The 18,524-nt window shown below is 49.2% G+C and overlaps 1 protein-coding gene across 7 annotated transcripts in view; it reads right to left on the reverse strand.

Annotated features, from left to right (window-relative positions):
• TTLL10 (tubulin tyrosine ligase like 10) overlaps nt 1-18,524 on the reverse strand; it is a 130,617-nt gene that overhangs the window by 22,128 nt on the left and 89,965 nt on the right. For 5 of the 7 annotated variants that reach the window (XM_053280920.1, XM_053280922.1, XM_053280921.1 and 2 more), the window contains 4 exons: nt 8,255-8,405; nt 7,588-7,794; nt 6,226-6,415; nt 3,499-4,136 (listed from right to left, as the gene is read on the reverse strand). In XM_053280920.1, the coding sequence (XP_053136895.1) occupies nt 3,499-4,136; nt 6,226-6,415; nt 7,588-7,794; nt 8,255-8,405 (1,186 nt within the window). Of the gene's footprint in view, nt 1-3,498; nt 4,137-5,080; nt 5,293-6,225; nt 6,416-7,587; nt 7,795-8,254; nt 8,406-18,524 lie in introns of those variants that run through there. The other 2 variants (XM_053280926.1, XM_053280925.1) reach the window with 2 other exon arrangements.

Genomic DNA, 18,524 nt, shown 5'->3' on the forward strand with positions numbered 1-18,524 from the left:
ATGGCCCTGATCCAAACCGCTTTTGCTGAGGGCGTTGCAGGTTACAGTCTTGATTTCTGACAAGGTCAAATTGATTTTGTGCCAGGTCACACCCCTGGGAGATGGAGGTGCTGGCATTACAAGATCTTCGGTTTTCAGTGTGTTCCCAGGTTTTGATTACCCTGACCATCGGGCTTGCGGTGGGTAAACTTGCACGGGTGTCTTGAAAGCATTTACAAGTTTTAAAAGCCCACCCAAAAATGACTATAGAATCTTATTGATGTTGTCAGATGGATGGGAATGAAAGTGGGCAGAAATGCATTCATTCATTCATTCGATTTCTAGACCGCCCTTCCAAAAATGGCTCAGGGTGGTTTACACAGAGAAATAATAAATAAAGAAGATGGCTCCCTGTCCCCAAAGGGCTCACAATCTAAAAAGAAACATAAGATAGACACCAGCAACAGTCACTGGAGGTCCCGTGCTGGGGGTGGAGAGGGCCAGTTACTCTCCCCCTGCTAAATAAAGAGAATCACCACGGTAAAAGGTGCCTCTTTGCCAAGTTAGCAGGGGTCCTCCAAAGGTCCCCCAAAGGACATCTCCCCACCATGGGGAGAGAACAATGATCTGTTCATTGTTACCCTAACCCTGGCTGGCCCTAACCCTTTTCTCTGTGCAGAAATGACTTTGTTTAGGGGCAGAGATACATCAGGGGTGATAATGCAGAGAAAGCTGTAAAAGCCACAATGCGATCACCTCTTTATCCAAAAACACTGACTGGAGGGGGTCTCGGAGTGGTGAACATGACCGGGAGGGTCCTTCCACTGAGTCGGGACATGTCCCTGTCCCCGCCGAATATGGGGAGGCTCTGTAATTACAAACACAAGGCGGAGATCAAAGAGGACCAGCCCCCAGGATTCTTGCCTTTAAAGATTAAAGACGAACTTTCATGTGCGCTGTGGATTTTTGACACACATTATTAAAGCATCAGCCCCCGCTGCCCGCGCCCGCCCCCGCCTTGCGTCTGCCGATGCGTCTTCGTGCCTCTCTCGGTGGCTAATTATTACAACAATCCTCCTCCTCCCCCCCCCCTTTTTTTGTTTTCCTGCCGCGGATTCAAAATATTAATTTGGGCTTCAAACGCCAGCCACTGAGTGCAGCGTTGGCTGGGTACCGTTCTGGCGTTTCGCCTTTGTTGGTTGGGGGGATGCAAAACACCGCATTCAGGCGCTGGATTAAGTGCAATGTGGAACTGGAAGCCTACGGACATCTCGTCCAGAAGGATGGTGCATCTGAAGGCTTCAGAAACGCTGGGCTCTCTCTCCAGTTTAGGGTGGAGGGGATGTTTTTTAAATGCAGGGTGATTTTGAAAGTCAATAGAATCTGGAACCTTCCAGGCTCCGCCCACCACAATCAAGTTCATCCCAGCTCTGCCCATCATGGCCAAGTTCCATCTTGGCTCCTCCCACCACAACCAAGTCCACCCCAGCTCCGCCCACCACAGCCAAGTTGGCTCCGCCCACCACATCCGGGTTCCATCCCAGTTCTGGCCACCGTAGCTAAGGTCCAAGGAGAGATGGTCTTGTGGTACAAGCATGAATCGCCCCCTTTGCTAAGCAGGGTCTACCTAGGTTTGCATTTGGCTGGGAGACATGTGAGCTCTGCAAGATATTCTCCTTAGGGGATGAGGCCATAGCTCTGTGGAACAGTGTCTACATGCTTGTATGCAGAAGGTCCCAGGTTCACTCCCTGGCATCTGCAGGTAGGGCTGGGAGAGAGTCCTGCCTGAAACCTTGGAGAGCTGCTGCCCATCAGTGTAGACAATACTGAGCTAGATGGACCAATGGTCTGACTCAGTATATGGCAGCTTCCTATGTTCCTAAGGCAGTTCCTTGTGTTCCGTTCCAGACTCTGTTGCCAAGTTTTACTTATTTATTGAAGTATTTCTGTTGTTGTTTTTCACAATAAACCAATATCTTCTTCTTTTTTTTATTACCCAGGCGGTAATAGGGCAATTATCTACCAATATTGCCAGAAAATAAAATAACAGATGCTTGTATTTTTAATAGTATACAAATATTGTGCCTTCCCCTCGACATCTCCCTCACCCCCAGCTAAATAGCCCTATTAATGAAGCAATCATCTTTGCCTTCAGCCAAATTGCTTGCTAATGGGAACAGCTTTTATATCCCTTCCCATATTTCTAATATCCTTTTTATAAGTCTCACTTGGACGATCGGAGGTTTATGAAGTTCTTGGCAGGAAGGGGAAGCTAGATTTTGTTTACATTCGCTGGTGAGCCCATATGTGTGCTACAGTCAAGATATCTCAGGTCAGATCCACTTCTGATGAAATGGAATCAGAGATCTGTCCAGGCTTTTAGGTACCTGAAAGGGGCAATCTACATGCATTCATTTGGATGCCTGCATAGCATCAACACACACAAAACTGTACACAGCGTTTCCTCCATCATCTCGCACACTACATACTTTGTACAGTGTATAGATGGAGGAGTGTACAGATGTGCCATTTTTAACATTTAACCTGTGTACAGCGGGACACGCAATCTGTCCTCAAGGTTTTGGAGGGGTCTGGGCCCCATTTAGGCTCCTAAAATGAACTTGAGTACAGTCGCTTATAGGGATGTGTGTTACAGTCCCTTCTGGGGATGGGACCAGATGGTGTACAATGCGATTCAAGGGTTTTACAAATTCAGGGGAGAAGCATGTCCTGAAGAAGCACTCCCCAACTTGGGGTGAAGACAGAAGTAGCAGGGGTGAAGACAGAAGTAGTAGGGGAGAGTGGCATGTCCTGAAGACCTGAGAAGTGATGCCATCTCTCCAATTTGTAGTGAAGACAGAAGTGGTAGGGGTGAAGACAGGAGTAGCAAGGGTGGATGGATTGTCCTAAAGACCTGAGAAGTGTTGGGCTCTCCCCAACTTCAGGCGAAGACAGAAGTGCTAGGGGTGAAGACAGAAGTAGCAGGGGTGAGTAGAATGTTCTGAAGGCCTGAGAAGAGATGGACTCGCTCAACTTGGGGTGAAGACAGAAGTGACAAAGGTGAAGACAGAAGTAGCAAGAGTGGGTGGCATGTCCTGAAGACCTGAGAAGAGTTGGACACTCCCCAACTCATCAATCAGGTGCTGCAGCCCTGATTGTTGAGTCTGTAGATTGGAGATACCAGTATTGGTCCTCATAACTGAAGCCACAACCTCTTCCACTCTGTCAGGAAATGTCTGACACTATTATGGGTCTCTGGGCCATGAGCTGGCAAGCTAGTAGTTTGTTGACTAGCATCGTCACTGACGATGGCCCTCATAACCGAGGCCATCTAGGAAGGACCTGGGGTAGGTCACATTGACCCTCCAGCTGTTGTGGAACTACAATTCCCATCAGCCCCAGGGGATGATGGGAGTTGTAGTTCCACAACAGCTGGAAGGCCAAAATGGCCTTATCCCTACCCTAGATGGAAGGAACCCATTGCCTGGTCTGCTTTTTAGGAAAGGCTTTGAGATTCACCTGTATCAGCTGGAGGCGGCTCGTCCAGGAGCTGACGACTTCTGTGTTTTCCCGCTCGGCCCTTTTTTCTCTGTTTGCTGCCCCCTAAGACCCACTTCGAGTTTACCTTGGATCTGGAACGGGACTTACGGGCCACATTGGCCGCGCCCCGGGTGACCTCAGATGGCCTGGCGTCTGCCTCCTGGGCGGGAGTCATCGTCGGAGGCTCAACCGGACCCTCATCGGACCCTTCCTCCTGACCACCGGTCCCCTCTAGTGAAGCATCACTACATTCCACATTCAGACCAGTCGCCTCCAGTTGGGAGCTTGCTGGGAAGTGGTTTAGACTGGGGCAAGCCCCTAAAATGCGGCCCCTCCTTTCGGGGTCCGCCGTGGAGAACCCAGAGCCTCCTCTGGAGGAACCTGGGAGGGCCAACACTTCCGTTTGTTGGCTGGTGTGCAGTCCGCAGTCGCTGATGGACTCAGCTATGTGCTGTGCCCTGAGTAGCAGCCTCCCTTTCCTCAGGTGTGATCTGGGCGTGCTTTCCCCAGTATCTTCGCCCTCTTCTGCAAATCCATCTCGCTCGCTCCAAGGGCAGAAGATTGACTTCCGTGGAGGCAGTTCTCTTGCGGACGCCCATTTGTGTTCTAGACAGTGGCTGTGAAGAAAAGCAAAGATGATCCCTGGGTTATTTAGGGAGTTTGAAGAAGATCTCCATCAGAGCCTTGCTAAGGGAAGGCGCTGTAATTCAGTGGTAGAGCGTCTGCTTTGCATGCAGAAGGTCCCAGGTTCAATCCCTGGCAGCATCTCCAGGTAGGGCTGGGAGAGACTCCTGCCTGAAACCTTGGAGAGCTGCTGCCAATCAGAGTAGACAACATCAAGCTGGGTGGATGGTGGGTCTGACTCAGTCTGGCAGCTTTATATGTACCCCACCAAATTTGAACGTCCCAACACCCCAGGATTTTGGAGATCTAGAGTCTTTCCAAAATCAGAGTCTGGATGATTTCACTCTTACGTGACTACCCTGCTTCCTTAACTAATTTCCACCTCCACGTTCGTCCTGTCTTTTCCCAACTTCCACCTCATTTGCGTAAAATTTGCATCAATGTTTCCCCTTTAAAAATTACTATAGAATGTTCCCTGGTGCCCTGAATAGATTATCATCTGATCTTGCATGTTATCTGACCAAATGATACCAGTTAAAATAACAACAACAACAACAACAACTCCACCATATTAATCTCCCTTCACCGTATGTCAGGTTTTTCAAGCAGCCAAGTAGAAATATTAGAAATGGGGCATTTTCCATGGGAGAATGAAGTATGAGAAAACGGTGGGGAAATAAAATATATGGGGACGTTTCCCACAGCGGTAAAAATCGGGTTTGGGAAATTTTCCGCCGGCGATGTTCCACCCCACACTTCGGACAACAATGGCAGTGGGGCCTCCATAGTCAGTGGCAGTCTACCTTTGAATCACGGTTTCTGGGGAGGGTGGCGGCCAGGAAGAGGTGCTTCCTAATCCCCGAGAGGGAAGGCATTTGCGGCCAAGAAAGGGAAAGGCCCACCCCTGAGGAGGAAGCCGAGGAGCGGAGCCTCTAACCTTTGCTCAGCACGCCAGAAGTGTTTGAGCAGAGCCCGGCTGGACCTCCTGGCTTCCAGTTGGGCCATGGGGGAAGCCTAAAGCCAGCCAAAAATCATGTCCTTTGAAGCAGAAACCGCTCAAGTCTCTCTCTCTCTCTCTCGAACGACTTGGCCTCTCTCCTCCGAGCATCCAGGGCTGGAGACCAGTGTCTTCCCTGGCACGCTCCGGAGAATGCCCTCGGCGCGATCAACAGCGGCCGGTTGCCTAGCGACGGCTGCTTGGGGACCGTTGCTAGCATTCCAAAGGGTTTCCGGCATTCATGTGCGGACCGGAAGACTCCGTCCTGGGGACAGGCGGGCGGGCGTGTGCGTGAGAAGGCACGGATGACCCTTGCAGAATGACGAACCAGGTGTCCGTGGCATGCTAGGGGTCTGTATACACACGTGCACAGCACACACACACACACACACACAAACACAGTCTGCATACACAAAATTGTTCAGAACTTAAGGGGCAGAGAGCCGCTCTCGCGGGAGCGAGCATGAATTCTCCCCTAAGCGGGGTCCGCCCTGGTCTGCTTTTGGATGGGTGGCTACATGTGAACGCTGGAAGAGACTGCTTTCTTTCTTTTATTTTTATTTATGTGCAACGTTTCTATACCGCCCCAATTTGCATCTCTGGGCGGTTTGCAGACTCCCCTTAGGGGAGAGGATTCCCAACCTGCGGCATTCCAGCTATTGTGGAACGACAACTCCCTACATCCCTTCAGCTTCGCGTGCCCAAGGTCCCAGGTTCAATCCCTGGTGGCATCTCCAGGTGGGGCTGGGAAGGACTCTTGCCTGAAATCCTGGAGAGCTGCTGCCAGTCAGTGCTGGCAGTATTGAACTAGATGGACCAAGGGCCTGACTCAGTAGAAGGCAGCTTCAATTCCCCCCCCCCCTAATTTTTTTTAAATTTACATTTATTTTTCTGCTGAGTGCCTTGGAAGACTGATGGGATATCACCGTTTCCTGCATGAGCAGGGGGGGTGGACTATAGGACCTCCAAAGGACCCTCCCAACGCTACAATTCTCTGATATAAATGTGACAGATATATATATATAGTGCCACGGGCATTGTACTTGATTGGGGTGCTACAGCTGGCCCATCCCACCAGACCTTGCCTGTTACAGACACCCTGCAGCCAGGTTTCTATGGATCTGAAGTGGAACGCCATGTTTCCATAGGACCGGGAGACAAACTTGTAGGACTCAAAGACCTGCACGCAGCCATGCTTCAGCCGGGCGCCGAGGCTGCGCTTGCCGTCCCCCAGCCAGATCTCCACGTGGATGATGTCGTGCGGCTGCTTCTTTCCTGCAAGGGTGGGGAACGGAAACTCAAATCCTTCCTTGGAAGAAAGCTTCGAAATCTGCAGACATCAGAATGCGGAAGGTGTCGAAGGGAAGGCCTCGTCCAAATGACTGAGCCACTATGGCAGGTTTATTTAACTTTGGTCCCCAGGTGTTGTACTACAACTCCCATCATCCCCAGCCCACTGGCCAGGGGCTGATGGGAACTGTAGTCCAGCAATATCTGGAAACCCAGGTTTGAGAAACGCCGCTCTACTAGCTTCGTTGTGAAGGCCTCAGTGATCGAATAGAGGGTGACAGGTTTGGTTCCGGACATCTCCAGGTAGGGCTGGGAAAGATGTGTCTCTAGCTAAGATGCAGGAGAGCAGTTGCCAGCTAGGGACGTGCAAACTGATAGGGCTGAGAGAGACTCCTGCCTGCAACCTTGGAGAAGCCGCTGCCAGTCTGTGAAGACAATACTGAACTAGATAGACCAATGGTCTGACTCCGTATATGGCAGTTTCCTATGTTCCTATGTTCCTATGAATTTGAATTGATTCTACTCTAATCTGGGTGATTTGAATTCAAATTGAATCGCCCCTTAAAAGGGCAATTGGGAATGAATTTGAACTGAATTTTTGAAATTTGATTCACATTTGATTCAAGAGCCATTTGGCACCGTTTAAAAACCACTCAGACCCCCTGATTGGTTTTTTTAAGTGCCAAAAAAAAAGGGGTCAAATCGATTCGAATTGGATTTGCATCAAATTTTTGGACCAGATTTGAATTCTAAATGAATTTTCAGAATTTGATTCAAATTTTAAATGAATTTTCAGAATTTGATTCAAATTTGAAATGAATTTTCAGAATTTGATTTGAACTCATTATGGATTTTCAGAATTTGATTTGAATTTGAAATGAATTTTCAGAATTTGAAAAGAATTTTAAAAAACTGTTTCATGCACATCTCTGCTGTCAGCACTGACTGGCAGCACTGACTGGCTCTCTGTATGAGTATGAACTGTCCAAACCCAATGGAAGGCCAGTTTCTGGGTGGTGAGGATAGCAGCAGACAGACGTTTATGCCACCCTGAATTTCTTGGAAGAAGGTCAGGATAAAAATGTAATAATAAATAAAACAATAAAGATTCAAGTCTATGTGGGGAGAAGTGGGTGAAGCAACACAGGGAACATTACGTTGTGTATCAAAGTAGGTTCCTGAAATGAATATGAGATCCCCTGGCTTCAGATGTTCTTCACTGGGTATCGAAACGGGAAGAGTATCATACAGATAAGCTTGGTTTCCCAAGCCGACGGAGAAGCCAAAGTCATCGGATAGGTCCTGTAGCACTCTCCGGATTAACCCACAACAATCTAGAAAGAGCGGAGATTCGTATTCTGGAGCTGTGGAGTGAAAAGTGTCTGTCAGATGGAGATTGGAAGATGGAGAATCAGCTCCTCCCCTATGAACTTGTCCAACCCCCCCAAATCCCGTTGTGATTATCACAATATCTTGTGTCAGTGAGTTCCAGAGGTCAATGCTATCTGTCATTGAACTGGATATTGGTCAATTTCACTGGGTGACACTGAGTTCTAATGAGAGAGAGGGGAGGAGGGAGGAAGGGAGAGAGAGAGAGAGAGAGAGAGAGAGAATCCTTTCTCTCTAAGTTCTGCACTTTGTTTATATTTTTATAAATCTATCGTACATCGTATCGTTGCCTTGCTTCGTTATCTGTTTCTTGTTTTTAAAAATGATTTGATTGTCTTCCCATCACAATTCATCCAACAGTGAAAATTATTTTTGATAACAAAGCTATATGGATTTTCAAAGGGGAAACAGACGAGAAAAGAAATCATTGCTCACTGCCAGGTTCGTGGTATTTCTTGGCATATGGTATGCCAATGTAGCTTTTGGCCTGCTCAAGAAACTTCATCCGAAGTTGCCACTGGTCATCCGGCTGCAGCAGCATTCTCCGTACAGATGCTTTCCTTCTGGAAATATTCCAGAATTCCTCCTATAGCCAAATGCAAGGAAGCCGTGATGAAAACAGAGCAGTCTTGAAACCAAGATAAAAGCCACTTTTTAATCTTTCTTTTGCTCTTTGGACAGATGCATGATGGATGGCAATTCAGGCTATTTTGTCAGAAATCCAGTTTTTATACGATTCAAGTGTGTGCAGGGACCATGGTTTTAACCAGCTGTTTCAACCTTCATGTATGTGTGTGTGGTGGGGTCATGGAAACAAATATCCCACCCAAAGTTTCCCCAGAGTTGTGTCGAAAGCAAAACTTCCCGACACATTTGGAGATTTGTTGTTGTGTAGAAATATCCTTTAAAAGGGGACAGTCCTGTTAGAAATAGAGCTGGTCTTGTGGTGACAAGCATGGATTGTCCTTTTTGCTAAGCAGGGTCTGCCCTGGTTGCATCTGAATGGGAGACTTGATGTATGAGCACTGTAAGATATATTCCTCTCAGGGGATGGAGCCGCTCTGGGAAGAGCAGAAGGTCCCAAGTTCCCTCCCTGGCAGCATCTCCAAGAGAGGGCTGAGAGAGACTCCTGCCTGCAACCTTGGAGAAGCCGCTGCCAGTTTGTGTAGACAATACTGAGCAAGACGGACCAAGGGTCTGACTCAGTATATGGCAGCTTCCTACGCCCCTAATTTTTTGGGTCCCCTCCCCCGGGAAACTGCTGTCCTTGTCGGGATCCTTTATGGCCTTGTTGAGGAGAATCTAGGATACCTTTTAAATGTGCGAATTATTATGTATTGATTTTATCGATATCTCTATGTTTATGCCACCTTTCCATTCGGAAAACGCGCGAGGCAGTTTGCGATGGGAACGCACAACTAGAAAGCAATGAAGGACACCACGCAATATACTCTATTGACCTGAATCCAAGACAAGGCTTTTCTCCAATTCTTTAATGTCAAAAATATTTTGATGTAAGAAAGGTCACCTCCAGGATCGTCCCGTCCGTTAGGCACCAATTCTTGGGGGACGCATCAACAGCCCCAAAATATAGCCGTGCTGATTATCTCCTCCCTCACTCTTCTATCGCACCCCCCGAAGTAGTGTACAGTGGTGCACTGGATGATGGGAGTTGTCATCCAACAACAGCCTACCCCTGAAGGAAAGGGCTTGCATTTGTCAATCGGTGACCCAGGATTCCTGCAGGGTGTATATGATTCCGGCCGGCCTTAATTGTGCGGGCACACAGCCAAACTCTCAACGGACAGCACGTTTCTCAGGCACCTGGGATTTCTGAAGGCTCAGAAGCGCCAAACATAGAAATGTAGGAAACTGCTTTCTACTGAGCCAGACCCAAGAGACTGATTTGCACTGACTGGCAGCAGCAATGGAAGAGGAAGCCAGCTGGTGGCCCGTATTCCTCTGACATCAGACGCAGGGTGTGTGGCTGGGGTGCCAGGCGCGGCCCCCTGACTGGCCGCGGCCCGGGTTCTTTGAACCCGTCTGCTCAATGGTGGCTCCCTCCCTGGGCAGCAACAACTTCTCCAAGGCCAGGCAAGAGTCTTTCCCAGCCGTACCTGGCGATGTTGGATCTGGCAAAGCAGGGGCTCTGCCACTGAGCTACGCTTCCGACGAACATATGACGCTGCCAAACGGAGTCAGACACTGGGCCCCTCCGAACCTAGTGTCGCCTACACTGACTGGCAGCAGCTCGCCAAGGTTTCAGGCAGGAGCCTTTCCCAGGGTCCTTCTGGGTCCTTCTGCCGGCAAGTACCTGCTCTGACACTGAACGACCGCTCCATCCCAGCCAGACTCAGATGAGCCCAGGCCAGATCAGAGACGAGGGAGCTCCAACACACACACACAGGCCTCCTCTCCTCGCCTTCCTCGCTCCACGCAGCCACAGGTTAAAAGCCGCCATCGCTCGGCTGTTGAGGGAGAAGCCCGCCAAGCCCTCCTCCTGGCACCAGCTTGGATTCCTAGAGGGCAGAGCTTCATAGCAACCGCCGCACGTCATCGGGTGCCTGAGATCGTGATGGTTTAATGGGGGGAGCAGGGAGGAGGGAGGTGGAAGGGGGGGGCATGCTCCCTGGGCAGAGAACAGAGAACCAGCCCGCTCTTCCCTCTTCCACGCAGCAGCCCTTCAGATATTTGAAGACGCAAGGCCAATCTCCCCTTCATCTCCTCTCCAGCTCAAACGGTTAGAGTCAGAGGGGAACACTGGAGGTCATCTAGTCCACCCCCCCCCCCCCCGCTGGCTCAGCGCAGTAATCTGCGACAGAGAGGAGAGCTGGTCTTGTCATCGCCGCCATGAACGGCTTCCTTTGCTAAGCAGGGTTTGCCCTGGTTTGCATTTGAATGGGAGACGACGAGTGAGCAGGGGTTCCCAACCAGGGTTCCTCCAGAGGTTGCTCAACTACAACTCCCATCATTCCCGGCCCCAATTGATTGGGGCTGGGGCTGATGGGCGTTGTAGTTCTGCAACTACAACCCCCATCACCCCCAGCTACAGTTCATTGTGGCAACAACTCCCATCAGTCTACATTTTGTAGCTACAATTCTAATGGTAGCTACAATTTATCGTGGCTACAGTTTATGGTGAACTACAACTCCCATCATTCCCAGCTACAATTTATTGTGCCTGGGGGTGATGGGCGTTGTAGTTCAGCAACAGAGGAACCCTGGTTAGCAACCACTGCCTTAGGGGATGGGGCCGCTCTGGGAAGAGCTCCTGCCTGCTTGCATGCAGAAGGCTCCCAGTTCCCTCCCTGGCAGCATCTCCAAGATAGGGCTGAGAGAGAGAGACTCCTGCCTGCAACCTTGGAGAAGCCGCTGCCAGTCTGGGTAGACAATGCTGAGCTAGACGGACCAAGGGTCAGACTCAGCAGATGGCAGCTGTCTGTGTGTCTACGTGCGGCTGCCCAGGGGCCCCGGCTGACCTTGGCAGAGTTCTTGCCTTGAGTTCTCAGTGGCAAAACTATCAGGAAATCGGCTTTGTGTGGAATCTTAGCTGGGCGTTCCTCCCTCTCTCTGCCGTTCCCAGCCCGGCGCAGCCTTGGGTGGGGTAATCCTCCCGCGCCCGCTGACATCACTCCAGGCCTTGTCAGGTGCACAGGTTACAGCTTGTGGATCGGCAGCCAGAGAGCGAAGGGGGAACCGATCAGGCTGTTCGGAAAAGCTGGATCTGGAGTCGCTTCGGAGAACCTGGACTCCGCAACTAGGACAGCAGCCAGCCAGGGTCGATTTGCACCTCCCAAGCAGAAGGAATAATTGAGGTTCAAATCAGCTCTTCAACCAGGCAAGTGGAGAAAGCCTTAGGACAAGCGGAGCCCAGAATCCAGCGTGGTGTCGTGGCCAGAGTGTTGGACTAGGACCTGGGAGACCCGAGTTCAAATCACCACCCCGCCATGAAACTCGCTGGGTGACTCAGGGCCCGTTGCTTCTCCCACAGCTTAACCTACCTCACAGGGTTGTTGCTCAGGGGCAGAGTACCTATTTTGCATGCAGAAGGTTCAATCTCTGGCAGCATCTTCAGGCAGGGCGGGGAAAAGATGCTGCCAATCAGTGTAATACTGCGCTAGATGGACCGAGGGTCAGACTCGATAGAAGGCAGCTTCATAAACAAGGAAGGCCCACAGCTCAGTGGTGAAGCATCTGCTTTGCATGCAGAAGGTCCTAGGTTCAGTTCCCGGCAGCATCGCCAGGTCGGGCTGGGAAGGCATCTTGCTTGAAACCTCGGAGAGCTGCTGCCAGTCAGTGTAGACAGTACCCTGCTAGATGGACCAAGGGCTGGACTCCGTATAAGGCAGCTTCCTGTGTTCCTGTGGGGAATCCCACCAAGTGATCAATGCACAGAATAACCCGTGCTGCACTGAGCATCTTCGCTGAAGACAAAATAAATTGTTGCTTAGAAGGGGAACCAGATCTCTGAGCTGCCTTTCAGAGCCAGAGTCGCTTTAGAGTCGTCTCGGTCCGGAGACTCCCCAAAGTCTACAAGGGGTTTGGGCGAGGCTCCCTCTCGGCATTAACGGCCTCTGCTTTGCACCAGCTGCTGTTTAATGTTTAACCCACCCACGGAAGCAGGTGGTCTCCTCTCCAGGCTGCGCCGAAGGAGGAAGGAGACGGCGTGGCGGTCCCAGGGGCTGTAAAACCCGAGGCGCGCTGTGGAGGGGGCCTGTGGACTTTGTGGCCTGCGCGGATGTGCAATTTCCTTTTAACCCGGAGCCTTCCCTTCATTTGCCATGAGCGTGTGTCAATGTCTGATGTCCTTTTGTTGGTTGGTTGGTTGGTTTGATTTCTATGCCGCCCCTCCCAAAATGACTCACGGTGGTTGACATCAAAATAAAAACAATTAGCATCAATTAATTTAAATAAAAACTAAATCAATTCGACCATCAAAACCATTAACATTCAGATCATTGGAAAAACCAACAACATTAAGCATTTTAAAACTATAAATCTGATTCAAAGCCTAGGTGGATACATTTGTCTTCAGTGCCTTTTTAAAAAGCTGCCTGAGATGGGGAGGCTCTGATTTCAACAGGGCGCACGTTCCAAAGTCCAGGGGCAGCCACGGAGAAGGCCCCTTCCCGAGTAGCCACCAAGCGGGTTGGTGGCAACCAGAGACGAAGCTCTCAACAGGTAGCGAGGCTCATGGCAAAGAAGATGTTCTTTTAAATACCCAGGGCCTAAGCTGTTTAGGGCTTTATAGGTAATGACCGGCACCTTGTATTTTGCCAGGAAACATCTTGGCAGCCAGTGTAATTCTTTCAACACAGGAGTAATATGGTGTCTCCTAGATGACGCAGAGACCAAAATGATTGCCGCATTCTGGACCAACTGCAGTTTACGGACTACATACAAAGGCAGCCCCACATAGAGTGCATTGCAGTAATCCAGCCTAGGGTGTACCAGCAGATGTACCTCTGTACAAAGGGAGGGAGGGAGGGAGGAAGATTGATTACAGGGAAGAGAGAGAGATTACATGAAAGAAAGAAAGAAAGAAAGAAAGAAAGAAAGAAAGAAAGAAAGAAAGAAAGAAAGAAAGAAAGAAAGAAAGAAAGAAAGAAAGAAGCCCAGACCTTTCTCTGCTGCCCGCCAAACTCCTGCAACAGAAAAAGCTGACGCCAGCTGGGAATTGTGTTAAATCACCTGAAACGCCACTCAGGGCGCCTTTCCACAAACCAAAGGCAGGCCAAGTCTTTGCAGCAAAGTTCGGGCCCAGAGAAGGCCAAGTTATTGATCTGCAGAACAAAGATGAGGGGAGGGAGGGAGGACTCCATCCCCTTCTGGAAAGGGCCCAGGGGTTCTACAATGCAGGGAAGGGGCAGGGGAAGAGAGACGCCGTGTTTGGAGAACGGCATGCTCATCCATTTGATTTCCAGCAAGGATCCCAAGACACAGATTTCGCCAGGAGCAAAAGCCAGCAGGGTACAGGATTCATTTCCTTGCCAAGTTACCAGAAATCTGGAGCACAGCCTTGGCATCTTCTTTCATGCATGCCCCACTTGTGCCTGGAAACCTGCACAACAGGCAGGAATGCAACTGGTGAAGCACCCCACATCACGACACGCCCATGCTCCTCTTGTTCACTTTAGGGGGTGCGGCAGAGATGTCTTAGGGCTCGTGCTTAAGAATGTTGTGCTAGCATCAATTCCCTTAAAATTAATAATACCCCCCAACCCCACAATAAAGGTCTTGTCTATTTCAAAAAGTTGAAAGATATGCAGCTTTTAGGGGGGGGGTTCCCTTTGTGCTCCTCATGCTTCTGCCTGCCTGTTTTTTCTTTCTTCCCCATATCATGATTTATTCATATCATGAAGCAACAAATATCCTCTAGACCCTGTATTATCGTATTTACCTGAATCCAAGACTAGCTTTCCCCCAAATTCTTTGATTTTAGAAATTAGAGGGTTGTCTTGAATTCTGAGTTCTCTTCCTTTAGGTAAATACAGCTATAAAGTGGATTTAATCTGTGAGTTTTTAAAAAGGGGTCATCTAAAATTCAGATTCAAATTCAAATCGAATCACCTCTAAAAAGGATTTGAATCGATTTGGTGAGAGTTTGGGGACATTTGGGCACTTTTAAAAACCATTCAGGTGCCCTGGCTAGTCAAAAAAAAAAGGCACCAAAATAGATCACATCGGTTCACATTTGAACCAAATCGGTTTGAATTTGAATCGAGTCAGCCTGTTTGGGGCCCATTGGATTCGAATCCAAATCGAATCGAATCGAATCGGAATCATATCTGAAAAATTGATTCGTGCACATCCCTATGCAATAGACGTGGAGCTCTCTTTGGTATCAAGCAATGTGTGTTTGTACGTGTGTGCCCCTTACCTGCTCACCTAAGCTATCTCACACACTATATCCTGAATCCATCTGCAAAGTACCCATATCCTGCTGTCCTCAGATTACACTCTTTGCCCCATAGGCTCCCCCACCCGCTCCCCAAACACACACACACACAGAGAGAGACTTTCCATGTTTGCTTTCCAGAGACACAATGCTTCCCCACAGGGGATGATGCATTGGGTATGGGTGTCTCTTTACCAGAGACGTTGGGCGTGCAAACAGAATTAGCGGCTCTAATTGAAAGCCACCCCTCCTCTGAGTGTTTGTTCGAGCCCCTCCTTCCTCTCTGGCTTTGTAAGAGTGGCTGATTCATTTGCCTCTGGAGACAGGAGTCCAAAAGTGGCACTTGCATCTCCGGAAAATGTATTTGCCTGTTTTATTGGCTTTCATTTCAGCTGGAGGGGAAAGTGTGGTGGCTCCCTCTTTATCGGCGGGAGAAGCCTTCCCGACCGCCTCCAATATCTCTTGGAACAGAGGAAGCTGCCTTGTACTGAGTCAGACAGAATTGCCTCTTTGCTAAGCAGGGTTTGCCTTGGTTTGTATCTGGATGGGGGACTACATGAGAACACTGTCTGCTGTAAGACAGTCCGCTTAGGGCAGCGGTGGGCAAACTTGTCCCTCCAGCTGTCATTGAACTACAACTCCCACCTTCCCCAGCCTGGGATTTTGGAGCCATACATACGCTGGGGGTGCGTGTTGGGAGAACCCAGAAATCATTGGGAATCTCAGATTCAATGCCCTGGGAAAGTATGATGAAGCTCAGATCGTCAACCAACTTAGCTTGCTGATCTTAGGTTCATCGTCGTTTCCCATCAGGAGAATCTGGGACTCCTGGTAATTTCCGGGTTCTCATGAGACTCTCTGCGGGAAGCACACAAATCTCTGAACTCTCCGATTCCTTTAAACTAACATGGTGTGGCTTGTGAGAACCCAGTCGGTGGCCAGGAACACTATTTATCAGCTTTGGCTGATACATCATCAGCTATGTCCATTTCTAGAGGGGAATGACCTTAAAACAGTGGTGCATATGCTGGTAACCTCCAGGCTTGACTACTGTAATGCACTCAAACTACAATTGGAACAGAATGCGGCAGCCAGCTTGGTCTCTGGGACACCATGAAGGGACCACATAACACTGGTTTTGAAAGAACTGCACTGGCTGATGATATATTTCCAGGTGAAATAGAAAGTGCTGGACATTACCTATAAAGCCCTTAATGGCTTGGGTCCAGGCTATTTAAGAGAGTGCCTCCTTAAATTTAAGGAGAGCGCCTATTTAAGAGAGCTCTTTTCTCCTTAAGAGAGCATGAACCCTGCCGCCTGTTACGATCTTCTGGAGAGGTCCGGTTATGGATGCCACCAGCTTGTTTGGTGGCGACTCGGGACAGGGCCTTCTCTGTGGCTGCCCCAGGGCTTTGGAATATGCTCCCTACTGAAATAATAGCGACTCCTTCTCTGTTTATTTTCAGGAAGACCCTCAAGACTCTCCTGTTTCCGCAGGCTTTTAATTAGAATTAATTTTTAATACTTCTACAAACTTGACTTGATAACAATTGTATTCTATTTTTATTGTCACGCATTGCGATCTGTGACTTTTAAATATTTTAAATGTTGTACCCCGCCTAGAGATGTACATATCAGGCAGTATAAAAATATGAGAAATAAAGAACTAAAATATACCGCAAGCGATGGAATGAAACTGGAAACAGGTGTGAGGTGGGACGCCCCTACTTATTTCTAACCTCACCTCAGTTGCAAACTTGCCTTTGAGAGCAGCCCTTGAAATATGAGGTGAACCGTATCAGCCAATCCCATAGGTCTGTGGTGAGGGTTTGCGAGATAACGTACGCGAAGCCTTTTGAAATGCACTATATGAACACTCCGTGTTATTACTGGAGCACAGATCTGCATGTCTTAGATAAGAGTGACTCATGGGTGAATTATACCCATTTGTAATTAATGCTTTTTTAGCTAGGGCGTGCCAACGTCCTTTCAAAACACTGGCTCCCGATGGGCGAGGCGGGAGCAGAACTGTGGCAAAGGGAGCCTGCATAGAGCCGGTGAGGTCAGAGGTGAAGGCAGGATGGATTTCTCAGGTGGAGGCACAGCCAGAATAGAATCAGGTTGGTGTGGAGAGGAGGGAGAGCAGAATCCAGTGGGTGTCAGATGGGGCAGGTTGTGGGTGGAGCTAAATTAGAATCTACACTGTCCGGACGTCCCTCCGACCCTGTTTAGGGTTGTGAGAACACCCCCCCTGCTTTTTCAAACCCAGATATTCATTCATTCATTCATTCATTACATTTATAAACTGCCCCATCCAGAGGCTATTGGTGAGATTGGTGAATGTATCCACTGGTCAAGGGGAACATGAATTCGATCAAAAGAAATGCAACTCAAACAAAACCAAGCTGGAGATTCAACATTTATTGGCATCATACATACAAGTGAAGGCATGTTTTATACACGCAAAGACGAAGAGGGAAATAAAAGCCATACGATCTTACGGTATGTTCCGGAATATAAATAAGCACCCGGGAATCAATGGAATCACCTTTGATTTGCGCGAGCAGGGAGAAAACAGATGGGACGCCGGCACGTTCTTTCCCGGCACGTGGTGTTTGGTGATAAAACAGGGCCTGGGATATTGGCAGCATCAGATTCAAGCCTTCAATATGGAACGCCGTAATGAATGGTTATGGGGAAGCCAAAGCTTCTGTCTCCTTCATTTACAATCTGGAGTGCTACATCAACGAGTCTGGCCACCAAACGGGCTGGTTTGGGAAGCGAGTCGTATCCCGGTGATTATACTTGAGAACGGTGAAGTTTTGCTACAATCTGGAGAATACTCTCTCACCTCTGGAAGAGGCAGCGTGGAACGCAAAGGTCTGGAAAACCCAGTGCGGAGCTTTTCCCCCTCCCCACAAAAGCATACCCTACCTGGGTATCATCCCTAGCTTTTTACGGAGGTGGGAGGAAAAGCTGTCCTTCCCAGCTGGCACGCGAGCCTTCTCCGTGCCTCCTACTTTAAAGTTTGAAAGCACACGGCTGAAAATCAGGAGTACGCCCGACTCCAACCCAGGCTAGGCGTTTCTCTGACCCCACTGGCTATCGTGTGAACAAATCTAGGATCTTGTGTCATATCTGTTCAATACGCATTTCAGAATGGCATTCTGTAGTGCTTAGCTCTTCCTCTACGGACTGGTTTCCTTTCTAAACGCCCTTCTCATGCGGGTTTCTGGACCCTTATTTGCAAGTTAATGGCAAACCCAGCACACTGTCACCGGGAGGGGAGGGAAGTAGCTTGCAGGCAGCAGGGAAAGGGTGAAGCAGTCCCTTTCCCCTCCCTGGCACAGTTGATCTCTGTAGGAACATAGGAAGCTGCCATATACTGAGTCAGACCATTGGCCTATCTAGCTTAGTATTGTCTGCACAGACTGGCAGCGGCTTCTCCAAGGTTGCAGGCAGGAGTCTCTCTCAGCCCTATCTTGGAGATGCTGTCAGGGAGGGAACTTGGGACCTTCTGCTCTTCCCAGAGCGGCTCCATCCCCTAAGGGCTGGGTGGGTAGGATATTTTCCAGTGCTCACACTTCTAGTCTCCCATTCATATGCAACCAGGGCAGACCCTGCTTAGCTAAGGGAACAAGTCCTGCTTGCTGCCACAAGACCAGCTCTGAGAATATTTGGCAATGGAGATAGGGGCCTTTGAGCTAATGTTGTATGTGGCTGCAATATAAGATTCTTACGAGGAAGGTATGGAGCTGAGTTTCAAAAAAAGAAAGGAGCATTTGAGAGATTAAGAATGTGATTTGC

This window comes from Hemicordylus capensis, chromosome 16 (genome assembly GCF_027244095.1).
Source record: "Hemicordylus capensis ecotype Gifberg chromosome 16, rHemCap1.1.pri, whole genome shotgun sequence".
In the NCBI taxonomy this organism is placed as follows: domain Eukaryota; kingdom Metazoa; phylum Chordata; class Lepidosauria; order Squamata; family Cordylidae; genus Hemicordylus; species Hemicordylus capensis.